General features: G+C 43.7%; 1 protein-coding gene across 7 annotated transcripts in view; it reads right to left on the bottom strand.

Moving 5' to 3' along the window:
* Window positions 1-844: 844 nt before the first annotated feature.
* The window catches only part of nrxn2b (neurexin 2b), a 739,753-nt gene continuing 725,403 nt past the window's right edge, over window positions 845-15,194 (bottom strand). For 6 of the 7 annotated variants that reach the window (XM_035912885.2, XM_035912887.2, XM_035912886.2 and 3 more), the window contains 2 exons: window positions 12,193-12,271; window positions 845-3,956 (listed from right to left, as the gene is read on the bottom strand). In XM_035912885.2, coding sequence (XP_035768778.1) covers window positions 3,067-3,956; window positions 12,193-12,271 — 969 coding nt within the window. In that variant the 3' untranslated portion in view covers window positions 845-3,066. The remainder of the gene's footprint in view (window positions 3,957-12,192; window positions 12,272-15,194) is intronic. The other variant, XM_035912888.2, reaches the window with a different exon arrangement.

Raw genomic sequence — 15,194 nt, 5'->3', positions numbered from 1 at the left:
GAAATTTCTGGTCTAAACTTTCCCAACTGTTTCAGACCACCTGCAAACGCACCCGTCTCTTTGATCTCAGGCAGAGTCTCTGCTTCGCGTCTCTCCCCTTGTGCCCTCCTGGGGTGCCGAGGCTCATATTTTGAAAACCTCAGCTCTACAATGAAAATGTAACTGACATAAAACAAACGCGGTCTCGACGTACTCGAGTCAAGTCTGACAATCGTGGAAAGGAGAAAAAAATACATCCAAAGAAAAGTCAGAAAAGTGCGCTCACATCAACGTGAAGATACGGAGCTGAAGTTTTCCTCTGAAATAAAAACGGCATTGGGTGAGTAATTGCTCCCTGTATTTCTATCGATTTCTGACAATATTAAGATACATTTAAACTAAAACTGCTTGCGGTTACTAACCCGACCATCCATCCTCACACGGCAGTGTGAAATCGTCTTACTTTCTTAATTTGGAAAATGTATTAACACATTAATGCTTTTAGGGCCACTGTGCTGTTATGAAATATGTCAGCATTTAAAGCCGTGATGTGGAGAATTTTATGTGATTATAGCATCTTTGAAATTATTTGATGTCATAACTTTTCTTTATACTGAGAAATGAGACTATCCCTTTAAAACGGGTCCAGTTACAGACTTATTTTGCAGAGCATTTATCTTAATCGGGGTGTCAGAGTCAGAAATGGTCCGGTTCTAACTAGAGCTGCTTTCACCAGCAACTTGGTCCATCGGATGTCGTAATATCGAACTGTTTCAAAGCAATTTGCGGTCCTCTGGGTACCTCCTGGGGATTGAATCAAATTTGAAAATAAGGAGACAATGAACAGACCACACAACGCAGTAAGTAAGAAGTATATAACCAAGTGTATTCCCTCTGTTAATGTACACATATTTAGAGTCATCTCACTGGAACACTTTACAATAACATTTAGAAAGAACAGGAAGATACTGGGAGAGTATGCTCAGAATGGAGAAAGAGAGAAACCAGACAAACGTGGCAGAAGAGAGTAACGACGGAGCCCGTCAAGTGAAATGACTACCATCTCGTCTCTCGCCGTATAGACAGAAATAGATATAAAAGAAATTAAAGTAAATAAAAATCAGAGGATGGATAAAACCTGCTTTCCTCACAGGGTACGGGGACATACGATCTCTACAGAGAAAAAGGAATGCATGAAGAACAAAGAAAGAGGCTAAGGATGACAGATGGAGGATAAAAGAGGACGTTTTCTCCTCTGGAAAAGGAGAATGCATGGTTTCATGTTCATAACCCAAATCATATTTGCTCAGGTACCAAAAGAAAATACATAGAAATTTCAGTTTCCCAGAATCATAGTTATTTTTTTTTCTCCAAACAGGAATGATAGTAGGGAAAACACATTTCTCTTAGTAATGGGATGAAAGTCAAATATTTAGACATTTCACAAACTTTTTTCAGAATTTTTCTTTTCATGGTACAGTTTTCTTTTCTTAATAGACTTGAGAAAATTGGAATACTAGAGTTCTGTTGTACATCTTCCAGGGAACTGCTGTTCTCCTTTTATTTGTGCGCTCTTCCCATTAAGTTCGCTTTGCCCGCGGGCTGCCGTCAGTCCAGTCAGGCTAGAGAGGGGCGAACGACACGGTTGCTCTTTTTCAGCTGCTGCAAGGTATCTCTCTCCACAGTGGAACTCCAACACGAATGAATTCAGAATCTCCCTAAAATGTCTTTCATTCCTCCAGAAATGAAAAGAAATTTAAAAAAAGAAAAGAAAAGAGCAAACCAAAGTGACTGAGTCTTGCAGCAAGGCATTCCATCAGCCGCACTGTTCATGAAGGAGGGGGCAGGGGTCTGAGGAGCGGGGGGGTTGGACGGTGAAGCTGTTCAAGAATCCTATCTTTTGCTGTGCACGTCTCAGCAAACGCACTTTTCGATTCGTTCACATAGGTCCATATGTTTCTGCAACGTCTATACATATATTTATAATTATATAGAACAGAGTTCATCTTGTTTGCTGGAGGTTTTTTCTGTTTTTCCGGTGATTAGTAACTTGTAAGGACGTGACAGTTTCTCTGCTGGCCCACTAGGGGGCACCTCAGAGCCCCAGATACACATGACACAGATCTGCTGGAACAAAGGACGACCAAAAGGGGTGTTTTTTTTGGCCTCGATGAGTTTTTGGCGGCTAAACGTACGATTTAGCATCCGTTAGGTTGGAGCGGTGGCATCTCACGTAGTTGCTACTTTTAATGTTGTTACGATCGTCAGTCATCGGCGTCATATTTTTTTTTTCGTTTTTTAAACTCCACAAAAAGGAAAAACTGTTTATCTCTTTTTCGTAAATGAATACTACATGCTTGAAACACGGCAGAGTTTACATTGCATCGGCTGCTGGGCACCGTAGACAAGGAGAGAAACAGAGTTCGTGGGTGAACGAGAAGGAGAGAGAGAGATCCGATGAGAGGCGAGAGATCGGAGGTGTCGAACACTTACAGAGGTGGAGGAGCTGGATTTGACACAGTGTTTCTCTAAGCTGGCAGTATATTGATCTGCTAATTCGAGCCTGGTTGGAAAAAAATATATGTTTGATACTGTCTAAGGTGACGCAGGTTCTCCTCAGAATCAAGTACAGGCCTTGACACAAATACTGATGGCGATGCTTTCCTACAGTACTCTGGATATTAAGCAGCTTGTCAAATGCTAACCCATGAATCACTGCTTTATCAGCATTTGCTACGTGGTTGTTGGCACGGTATGTGTAGAGATGTAATAGCCTTTCCTTAAATCCACACTGTGTTTAGCACTGAATGCAACTGAAGTTTAGTCTAATCAATCAAAGCAATGTGGAAATGTGTGAGGAGAGCTGTGATGTCACTGTGCCATCTCATTTTGCTGCCTCCCTCTGATTCGAGATGAACTGGTAACACGTATGAGCACCTGACAATACTTGAAGTTTGAAATGAATTAGCCACTGTGATGTGTTTGCAGTTTTCCCACATACTGCCTTCTCTCCCTCCTTCTCCCCGCCGTCTCTTTCCTTTTCTAAGTGCTCTGCTGTCTGCCCCTGTGTGTCACGGCGGCACTCCCTCAGACGTAGTACTCTTTGTCTTTGTTCTTCTTGTTCTTGGTGACCGTCTTGGCAGTGCTGGGCTGTTTCTCCTTCACCAGGGCCCCATTGCTCTGTGTGGCTGAGTTGCTAATGTAGTTACGGCTCTGGTCCACCTGATAGGAGCCCTCATCGCGGTTGCGGTACTTGTACATGGCGTACAGCAAGATGAGGATGCAGAGGGCAGCGGCTGCCACGATGCCCACCACCATCCCGGTGGTGCTGCTCGACTGCTGCACTTCCACGGCACCCGGGAGCCCTCTCTCTGGAGACGTGGGGTCTGGAGTGGGAACATGAGGGAAATTTGGGGGATAGGTTATACCTGGGACTCTACGGTGGCCTGGATCCAAAGAGGGCTGGGCCGGCGGCAGCAGCACTTGGTCCCGGGTGTTCATTTTCCCGGCAGGGATGTTGTTGCTACTACTGCTGCTGCCGCCGCCGGCTGACTTGATGCGCGGGTTCAGCTGGTCGGGGTTGGCTGTGGGGGTGGAGGAGAGAGGGGGGCGGGAGTTGGGGAAGCGGGAGAAATGGCGGTCTCGGGGGTTTTGGACGCCACCTTCGACGGCCGGGGGAGGGGGGAGGACAGTCCTGTCGGTGACCAGGGCGGAATTTTTGTAATAGTCCTCGTCATCTGACTCGGTCATCTCCCCCGAGCCGTACGCCGACACCTCGATGGTCTCCTCGCAGTCCTCCTGGTCCAAGGGGCAAGGGGGCCGGCCGTTGGGCAAGGGGAGGGATTCTTTGGTGGTTTCAAGCAGGGTGAGGAAAGGGCGGTAAGTGGTGGGGGGCGGGGGTATTACTGGGTAGTGGGTGGCGATAGATGGGGGGTCTAGGGAGTCCACTGTAATAATGGGCAACACTAATTCACCTCCTAGGACAAGAAAGAGACAACGAAGGAAAAGAGTGTTAGAGACCACCCGAGGGAGAGACGACTTCCAGATCAACAGAAGAAAGACAGTTCAAATGTTACAGAAACACCAGTATTAGAACAGCACTACAGCTTAACATGAGGTTAGTTCTACAAGTTTAGTCTGTGCTATTTAAAAAGTTAATATGCTGACTGACTTTGAGCTGCATTATAAAACAAGATGTAAGAATATACTCTAGCCTGCACCTGCTCCTCACTGTTCTGACCTATTTCGCTGTGCTGCATATTCCTACATGTCATATCACTAACACAAGGTAAAAGCAGACTACAAATTACACTGAACAACGTAACATCTATTGTACTACACAGCCTAACCTTCACTGCTAACCTTTCTAGTCCTACCTACGCTGGCTACGCTAGCGCTCAGGTGTTTCTGCTGTGATTGGTTAAATAAGATAGCAAACCACGAGGTTCAGGTCACTTACATCAACAAATTGGCCGCATGATTTTTGCATGAAAAAAAAAATTACAAAAAGAAAGCTGTGTAAGATTGTTCTCGGATAGTGATAAACAACTCCCCTCCCCTCCCCACCCCCACCTTTGTTTACCTCCTCTCCACTTTTGTTTCTTTATTGGGTGAAAAATAATCAGAATGTAACAAAAAAAAAAAAGAATAATAATGTATTGTTGCATTATTCACTTGTTCTCCCCTCCCCCCAAATTCACATGAAGAATTGTCTCAATCCTGTTTTCCCCTTTTGGGCATGGTGGCTTCTATGGCTCATTTCTAATTAGCTTAATCTGTATGCAAACCCTCAGGAGCGGCTGCAGAAAACTGATGCCTCTAATTCTTAACCCAAACTCTCAGTGCAACTACACTACAGCGCACTGAGTAACAGAGTATTAAATAATACTGCTCGGTTTTTTATCATGACTCCCTCATGCCCACTTCCCTCCCAAACACCACACGTTAAACATGGGGGAATGATGTTCTTTTCAAACAGCCATCAACACAAATAACATTAAAAAAAAAGGTCTTAATGAGCCAGAATTTCAGTTTAAGCCTCAGTTATGCAATTTTAGCCCAGTGTGAAACAAGCTTCGACTTTGCTTCAGTTCAGATTATTGGGGGAAAAAAAGGTGCATTTAAGAGGAATCCTTGTATCATAGACTGAAATGGTTAGACATGTCAGGAGTGTGTTAACAGGAAATAGAATATTAATAGCAGTAAATTTACACACTCAATTTTCTGTCCAGTGTTGCAAAAGGGTCAAGTAAAGGAAACAGTTGAGAAGTATTGCAGAGTGAATTAGATTACAACACATCTTGGAGGGGGACAAAAGGGAAGGTAACAGCAAAACATAAGCAAAGAAATGCCAACATCACCAGCATAAAATCATGACTCTGGCTCTGTGTTCGATTGATGAGGTAAACCAGGGAGACTCAGTGGGAGAGAGCGGCTGGATAAGGCGTTTCAGGAATGAATGGGAAGGGAGGGGATGGTTAATAGGAGGTTCTGGGATTGTAAGAATTCCTCTGTGGCCTTTATTCAGCTCGGCAGCACTCAAACACCCCCAAACCCATTGGTCAGTTACAAAACCCCCACATTTTCACTTAAAGAATGGCAAAGGCTTTGTTAAAAAAAAGGTAATGCATTGGGTTAACAAAGCCACTGCGACATATCAGCATATAACAACACACGTGAGAGAAACGCCTTGAAATAAAGCAAAAATGTGAGAGCTGTAAAGGAGAAAGAAACTTAGTAATTCTTCAACCTTTCTAAGTTATTATTTCACCACCACTACTGGAAAGGCTAGTTTCCATGGCAATGCTCAAGTTATTTCTCTCCCATACATTTTCTGTCTGTGTTTGAGGGATGAGTTTCACCTTGAAGGCGAGAGGACAGCAGAGTGTGGCGGCACATTTGAGGAACAAAGCAGATTCCCTTCGAGTAGGATTTCCCCCAGTGCGTTCAAAAGAAAGAAAGAAAATATTGGGTTTCATAAAATAACTCGTCAAAGTCGCTCCGGCGAGGGGGGGGTGGGGCCCAACGATTTAGGAACGCAGAGAAGATCGTTTCTTAGAGACACAGGACGCATGTGCGAGTGAGGGTGACGACGAGATGTTAGCGCTGCTATCTTTACTCTGCCGTCTGTCCGCGTGGCACAGATGCTGCGAGTGCAATTTCAAGCTTCATACCTGCTGCTCGGTGTGCAGCCTGCCCATTACTGAGAAGCTACCTCTGCTCACAGTGCGTCCTACTTACTGTACGTGCGGCTGACAATACAATTACAATAAACATTTGATGTAATACTCAGGAATCAGGACCACTGTGCTTCTCTGCTTAAAGTCTGGCTTATAGGAGCCCCTCGGAGTGACGCTTACAATGGTTATTAAATATTTACGGGAGGCTCAGAGTCATCATGCACAAGTGTACATAGAAAGGATTGTTCAAGCAAGTGACCCACATCGCTCTGCTGTCCTCTTCGTTTTTAGGAGCCAAAGCCTGAAGGCCTCATGGCATTATCCCATATGACTGGCAGGCAGCAGCTCCTAGCAGAATAATGAACCTCAGCCCTCATACACAGAGTGAGCCACATGTCAGACCTCCAGGCAGTTATCAAGTGAAACATCTTTTCATTTCCTGTTGTGCGACCTAAGCCTACTGCACCAATATTTAAAACCAATCAGCAACTTCAATTGGCTTTCCGACACTGCACTGTGCGGTCCCTGTATGCAGCTCTGGTGCTGTTAACAGCCAGGTTGGAAGGTGGGGTGGGGTGGGTGGGGGATACATGTCACAAATATCCCTGCATGTGTTCTCCTGCTGAAAGCTGCCAAGAACCACAGACTGATGTAAACCCGAGGAAACCCAGGAAAGTGAGCATAAAATATTTAGGTGAATGCGTATTATTTTACATCAAAGCCATCAGACCCAAACTGGGATTTACTGAGACCAGTTCTGATGCCAAGAAAAAAATTCGGCATGATTCCCACGTGTGGAGGTCTGTTTCTTTAACATTCCCACTCTGTCGTTTCAGCGTTAAAGCGGGAGAGACTCAGATATTCAGCCTGATTGATTGAGTTTGACTCTGTTGATTTGAACAGCTGAGGCAGACGTTTAGTCCACAATGATGAAATTTCTTTATCTTTACCCGCATGCCTCTCCACTGCGTTGCCAGTATGAGTCACCCCCACCCCTCCTATTTACTCAAAATAAGCACAGGGAAGATGGATACTGATGCATCCACGTCGGTCTCCTGACAAATATCGTTATTCTGCTGATCACATCACCCCGCTCACATCCATTTGAAATATTTAGAGCAAAAAGGTTGTTTGGAGTTTCAGCATTCTGCAATTCAGCTTCGATTAGGCTGCAGATGGAAAATCTAACTGCGTGTCCGAGCATAATATATTATCCCTTTCTTGCTTCTGAATCCTGCTACAATAGGTGGCCCTATAATCGGTGCAGGGAACAAACCTGCTTCTTTATATGCGGGGCTCTGTAAACTGCTGCTGCTGTTCTCAGGTGAAGTGACTTGTTTTGACAAAAAAGATATGATGCCCTGCTCATATTGTATCTCACTCAGAGTCACATATTGTGCAGCGATAAAGTCTCCAGTCTCCAATCTCCATGAAGACATTACCATGTCAGAGGTTCAGACAATCTGCAAACCATCATGTTTCTCCACGGTGCTCCGGGGCATTTGTTTACAATCTGAAGCTAAAGCGGCCAGATTTCCTACTCAGAATGCAACACAAGGAAAAAGGCCATCCTCCCTAAAACATTTGGTTCTACTTAGAATTTCAAAAACCACTTTTGTGTAGTTTGCAGAATATGTATAATTTTTTTGTAAATGACAAACATGCACCATTGACCAGTAATGAAATAAAATGGTTACAGGCATGTGAATAATGTCGAGTAATGCATTCTTCGCTTGTGCGATTAGGCTGACTGAGCACCTCTGCAGTGACTGGGTATCCCGACTAAGACTGTGATCCATATTTTTGCTACTGTAAAATAACTCTGCTAATTAAAGACAATCACCTAAAGCCCTGCAACAGACTGGCAACATGTCCAGGCTGTACCCTCCGTCTCGCCCTATGGTAGCTCTGAGAGGTTTCATTATAACTCGTGCAAACTCAAACATTCATCATGGAGCTGATGCAACCTTTACTCAATTGCATTATTTTTTTCCACAGAAAACGATCAAATCAGAAGGCTTGTTCCAAATCTGACCAATCAGACACAGTAGGGGTAGAGGCTTGGACAGTAACACTTGTCTGAACCCTGAAAGGATGATGTACCTCTTAGAAAACATCCTGTCATGCAGGTTCAAGCATCCATACTGCTCAGGATCCAACCCGTGGAACCTATATTGATAAACTTGGGCCTGTTACTAGCTAAGAGCGATCAATAAAGCATCACCCTGACAAATAACTAACACCCAAACCATCGACTTGGCTCTGAGTCACATTGAATGCGGAGGGGGGCCGAGAGGCTCCAGGTCATCCCTCATCTATCACCCAATCTCTTATTTTCACTCCTCGGCCTAAGAAGAGCAATTCGTAGGTTGTCTCTATAGCATGCTGTCTGATGAATTATTGAGGAGCTCCTCAAAGCTCTGATCTCGTCAGAGTAAAACCGATATAGAGCCTACAACATCCTGGGACTGATAAGTAGCTTGGAGAAAAGCAAAGTGAGGTCATGTCGGGGTAGAGAACAGACAGAACATGATATATGGAGACAAAAAGACACAGCTTTAATGTTGGACGGATAGAATCTCAATAGGTTTGTTAGTGTGAAATATAGTTGTTATATGTGTAGCAAATGAGTGTCCATATGCATCTTTGGAGACTCTTTCCTGTCTGTTCATTTTCTGCTCGGTATATTGAGCTTTGTAATCGAGGTCCACATTTCCTAGCGCTTGTCACCCTTCTGACAGAGACTCATTACAAACACTGAAGTATCGAAACCATAGCTCTAATTGGGTGATGTAATTAAGGCTCTCTAACAGTCAAAGTTTAATTAGCCTGGTGGGAACGCCAGGAATCGTTCATGGGAATTTCACTCTCGCCTTCACTTCCTCTTCCTTCTCTCTCGCAGGCTCCCTCTGTACCTCCGCTTCTCTCCTCTCCCCATTCCTCTGTTCTGCTTTGAGCGCAAAGGAACGTGATGCACATCTCAATGAAAGCCAGTCCTTCCCGCTCGTCTCCTCCTCAGGTCTTCTTCTCTGCACCCTGTGCTTTTGTCTATTTTGCATCCACTCTGAGCTTGTCAGCAAATGTGCAACAGCAGCTACCCCTCAATCACTGTCTGAGCATTTCACGTTGAGGACTCTCGTTTAGCGTGACACAGCCAAAACACTCCTCCACCAAATGCAGTTGTGGAAAAAAAGGGAAAAGGAAAAAACAAGCTGCTTGAATTTTGTGTTGTGGTGTTACCAGCTGCAGGTAAGCAGATGGAGCTCAGCTGATTGTGTATATGAAGGAGTTGTATCGATCCTCATCAATTCATAACCATTGCATCTAGCTTTGCTTACCAGAAAATTCACAGTTGCCTTTAAAACGTTTCTCTCCTCCTTTCCTGAAGGCAGTTCAATAACAGCGAGCCGAACACTCACATGTAATTGAAAACACTGGGAATTGGTCCTATCACACAATGACTGAAGGCCTGTGTTTGTGCAGCAGTGATGGAGGGGGAACATGCTTTGGAGACAATGTTGATTCTGCTCTCCTCGTCCACAGTTTTCACAGAGGCTTATCCGACCCCGCCGGCTCGCTTCGCTGGAACTCTCGTGGCATCTGGAAGGTGTGATACAGAGCACGGGCGCGCGTGTGTGTACGCACAAGCGCGCTCATTGTTGCTCGGGAGAGTCGGAGGCAGAGAGAAAACTTTACACCCACGGAGTGAGAGAGACAAGTGCCTGTGTGGAAAGGTGAGCATGTCAGACACCGTATGTGTGTTTGTGGGGGCGTGTGAGAGAAAGAGAGAGATAGTGAGTTGCATTTCCTCATGGGAGATTAAGCCTGGACATAGCATCCAACCAAAAAAAACTCTCATTTCTTCTTTTGATAAGAGGGGGATTGAGTCTCTATTTCAGTCCCAACCACCTACAGAGAAAACTGCAGGAAAATGCTGCACTCAAGTTTCTCAGCACTGGTTCAGATCAGGTTCTCCTAACACAAACATACTGATAAATGTTGTAATCTGCTGCCATTTACAGTCCACCAGTCAAACCACTAATCCACAATCCTGCAACAAACTTTTACACAGTTATTCAAGGTAACTCAGGTGCTTTTTGGGGAGCACATACACTGCTTAACAAATTTATTAGACCACCAGTCAGTACCAGGTTTATGCTACAGCTGTCCTAACAGTACTGGTAATTACCAAAACCATTTCTTATGTTTCTGTAATGACACAAGGTCTATTACTATAACAAGATAATAATAATTTTCTTAAAGACCTAATATCACCCCAGAATGGTTCTGCTGGAGGTTTCGTCCTGTGAAAAAGGTGTTTTTCCTTCCCACTATCACCAAAGCACTTCATCATAGGGGTCATTGTCTGTTGGGGTTTTCTCTGTATTATTGTAAAAAAGGTTGTTGTGATTTGGAACTGTATAAATAAAAAGTTATCCAGCAGTATGCACAAGGCTCTTTAATCAAAATGATATTTTTTAATACTAAAATATAATTATTATATTTTAACATTTAAAAAATAGAAACAAACAAAAAAACCCATCTTTGTTTTGCTTGAACAGTTTTAGTGGTTGAATATTGTCCTTGATTCATTTCTGGGAAAGCCCAGTGTGCCGGCTCAAATCCAGATATAAAAACATGAATATAGTTTGTTATTTGACTAATAAATAACAAAGTAATTTTTTAGTTTTCAACGTGTTTTTGACAGATTTCTAAAATATTTGTTTTTTCTCATTTTTATGATGGGTCATCAGATACATTTATTAAGCAATGTACACTATGGCATTTCTCTTCATTTTTTCCCTTTTTCCATCATATAAAGCAGAGGTCCCCAACCCCCGGGCCTTGGACCGGTACCGGTCCGTGAGTCGTTTGGTACCGGGCCGCGAGAGTTGAGGCTCAGGTGTGAAATGTATAGTTTTCAGGGTTTTTTATCGGTTTTCAGCGTTATTTTGTTATCGGTTTTCCTTGGTCTTTTCACGTGTGTTATGAATAAATTTTCTTTTTTTCGGTACCGGTACTAGTTTTATTTTGTTGTATTTATCCGCGACACCTTAAAGGCCGGTCCGTGAAAATATTGTCGGGCATAAACCGGTCCGTGGCGCAAAAAAGGTTGGAGACCGCTGATATAAAGCATGTTCTGCTGAAGCTACACAACAGTTTGATTCCACGGTGATGCATTAAACTCATCCTTCACATAAAACCACACTTAGCTTATAGCTAGCAGTCGCTAGCAAGTCTCGTTTTATGCTCCAAGAATTTAATGTTTTCTATTATTTCACAGTGGCATCATAGTGGCTCTGCTTTGATTAAAGGTTTCACCCACACCAGAGTCAAATCTGTGAACCCATTAAACACAAAACTCTTGTCACTCAAGATCTTTAAGGATGAAATACTGCATAATTTAATGTGGGCATGCATATCTTCTGACTCTTGGAGTTTTAGAAGCCTTGACTTGTAGCTGCACGAGTAATTTGAATCTCACTTTTTCACTGAACAGGCATGGTTCTTGGCAGTTTTTAAATATGGCCAGCTTATTAGTGCTAGAAACCACAGCGGCAAGGAGTAAAACACGTGGCCTTTAACTTCCACCTCCTGACATGGTGTCAGAACATTGCTTGACCCTCTGTTCACACTAACAGTGCCTCAGCCACCAGGTCTGCCAAGCTACAGCTGTGCGCCATGCAGAACAAGCTGTGTTTCCACGTTGGAACTGTCCTGCCTTGTTAAAATCGGGGCAGGGGATTGGTGCAACAGCTGGGAAACTGCCAGGTATTACCACATGGCTGAGCAATTGACAGACCACAATGCTGCTGACTGCCTGCTGCTTTAAAAAGCAATAAGAAAAAAAACTCAGAGAGTACACATCTGGCCAATCAGAGCTGCATACAGGGGGGCTGCGCAGTCACAAGGTATCATTTAGAAGAGGAGAAAGGGACATTGAGATAGTCTAGGTAACTCTGCTTTTGTGTTTCAGGCTGACTTTGTTTCCAGATAAAATACAACAAAGGCAGAACTCCCTGAGCTGACTCACCATTTCCAGGCTCGCACTCCTCCAAATCTTCGTCATCGCTAGGACATTCAGCCGATGCTACCAGGAGGTCGTCTGAATTCTGGAAGAACAGAGAGGGAGGAGAGGAGATACAGTCAGGGCAAATTTTATTTGTGTAGAGGATACACCGAATATCTAAGCGGATTAAGAGTCTCTGGAAGTCACAGTGAAGGTCTTCGGCTCCACCGATGCCTAGTCTCACAGAAGCGTGTGCAGCTGCAGCACGAGAAGCAAACTTCCGGGGAAAACTCTTATCTGTAACTCAGTTACAACATGAAGATTTATTGTTGAGCAGACTGATAGTTGTGGCACAAGTGCTGAAAATATGGAGGTGGCAGTGCTTTATGAGCAGCACCCGTGTGTACTTATGTAACAAAAATGGAGAGCTCGAGGGAAACCAAAGTGAAACAATCTCTTTCTGACCCAACGCCGCCGATCAAAGAAGCGCAGCTTGTCGAAACAGCGCGTCAGCTCCACTGAGTGGGCAAAAGTGTCAGACATCGAAGGCTCTATTGCACAATTGTTTTTACTTTTCAGCACATGCAGTAGATTATCTCCATTATGGTCTCCAGTATTATTTTTGACCTTGAGCTTGTAGACGTTTGAAGTAGGTGATAAAGAAAACAGTAGACATGGAGCCTGTTGTGCCGGGTTTACGAGTACAGCGGGTACGACAGCGGGGGTCTTGAAATGAAAGCAGATTAAATCTGACAAGGTGGTTCCAATTTAGTAGCCCAGGTTTGTCCTCACTGCTGCATGACTCACACAGCTGCGTGTCTAGACACCCAAACATCCTGCCCTCGCCTCCTCTCAGCCTCTGGTTGTTATTCAAGATGGGGTCATCTGATAGAAAATGGAGGGCTTTTATCAGCATAACCGATTCGCTGCCTCGCAGAGTTTTCGCTCTGTTATTAATCCACGGCACGGGCATAATCATTTATTAATTACGCGGTGTCAGTTTGAGTGTGTGTTCACATCACCTAGCTCTGTCAAATGGTCCTAATGATCCCGTTTCAGTTTCCCAGCAACATCTCCATCACGCATGCACTTACATTCGTATTCCATCCATGCAGCTGCTTCGATATAAACAGCACATAATGAATCCTTTAAAATGTGCACTCCTTTAAATTAAACAACCAGGACATCAATAAATGCACACGTCGGGCTGTGTTTGCGGCCATATGGTTAAAAGAAAAGAAAAAAAGAGTTTTTAAAACGCAATTTCTTACTGATTGAATTTCAAAAGGGTTTTTTCAGCCTCCTGGAGTTATGATGGCTGTAATTTTGTGTAACATCTGTGACACACTTTTAAACCCCAATTCACTACCTGACCCCCCTGGAACATCCAAAGCAGCCCCACAGTAGCACCGCCGACTATCTCCAAGCAGGATCCACAAGGACTTTGAACCATCTTCTATCCATCCAGACAAATCAGAGAGAGATGGCAAACACCTGGGAGTGCTCTCAGCTTAAGACAGCAGCAAGGGCGAGGCTTGTGATCTTAGTTTTATAACATCCTGACACCAAATTTGGGTCAGATCGAGACAAGTGATGACTTCCAACTGTTTCATGGAAACCCACAGTATCAAGGGGTAAAAAAAGCAGAATAAATCAGACCCCCGCATGCACATCAAAAGGTAGATCTTTTATTCTAAGCATCAAAGCACATTATTCCACTATGATCAAAGCTACAGCGCGGCGGGTAGCTCAGAGCTTTTGGAGAAATTGAAATTTAAGTTTCTGCTCATATATAGTTAGATTCTCCCCCTCCTGCATTAATATACCATTGCCATGTTTGTTTTTTTATCCATCTGAAGAACGGGAAAAACAACGAGGCAACAATTCCTAATCTGACCACATGACTGCGACGGATCTAGAGCAAGGATGTTAAAGTCATTTGACATCATGAGCCACATACGGCTCACTTCGATCTTAAGCGGCTGGACTGGCGAAACTTCTATTTATGCTGACGTACTGAAGTTTAAGTGCACATTTATTCACTGAGATATTTCAATATAAGAAAAAGAAATGCAATGGATTAAATCTGTCAGCACAACTCTTTGGGTTTGAATTATGAAAAAATAAATGTGTAAAGTTACAGAAAGTTCTGCGAACTCTGGCTGTACTGTAATTATAAAAATGAAAGCTTTTGTTAACTGACAGAAAATGTTTACTGTAGATACAAACATTTGGGCTTTAATTGATGATGCACAGTCCATAAAACTGTTGTATACTTACACTTCTTCTGTTTCAAATAGGGTGAACCAGACATGGCCACTGAACAGGCTGGAATCATGTAGTTCCATGAGGACTTTCTCTTTTTGCATTCTTTTCTTTTTAGGTGGAAAAAAGTTTTTATTTTGACAAAAACAAGCAAATCGCTAAAGTAAACCAAGCTACCATCACCTCCTGGATGATCTACAGCACCATATAATTCAAAATGATTAGTCAATAAAACCCAGAAACGAAAACCTAAAGATTTGTGAATTCATCTAAACTTCTTCCAGAAAAGTTGGTTTTCTTGATTATCTGATTTTTATCTGTGAAGGTTCTCAGTCATCCAGGTCATCGTAGTCAAAGGAGCTTGCAAAGAAAAGCGTCTGGACTTCTTTAAGTTACTTGAAGACGTTTCACCTCTCATCCGAGAAGCTTCTTCAGTTCTAAGGTCAAATGGTGGGGAGTCCCAGATATAAACCTGGTAGGAGTGTCCCCCCACAGAGGGACAAAAGGACCCCCTGATGATCCTCTAATCGCCTGAGCCAAGGTGTGAAACTGGGTGTGGGTCCCAATCAGCCAGGGTTTCGGGTGAGCTCATTGTGAAACCTGGCCCCACCTTATCATGCGAATTCCTGAGGTCAGATGGCCCAGGATGTGAGTGGGCGTTAAGGCGTCAGGGAGGGAACTCAAAACTGGATTATAGATGGCAGAGAGTTGGTGTCGTAAACCACCGCCTCTGTTCAAAGATGGTCGCTCACAGTGGACAT

The sequence above is a fragment of the Neolamprologus brichardi genome, chromosome 3 (assembly GCF_056152115.1).
Source record: "Neolamprologus brichardi isolate AB-2024 chromosome 3, ASM5615211v1, whole genome shotgun sequence".
Classification (NCBI taxonomy): Eukaryota; Metazoa; Chordata; class Actinopteri; order Cichliformes; family Cichlidae; genus Neolamprologus; species Neolamprologus brichardi.
The sequence above is the reverse complement of the archived record's forward strand: the minus strand, read 5'-3'. Positions and strand labels throughout refer to the sequence as shown.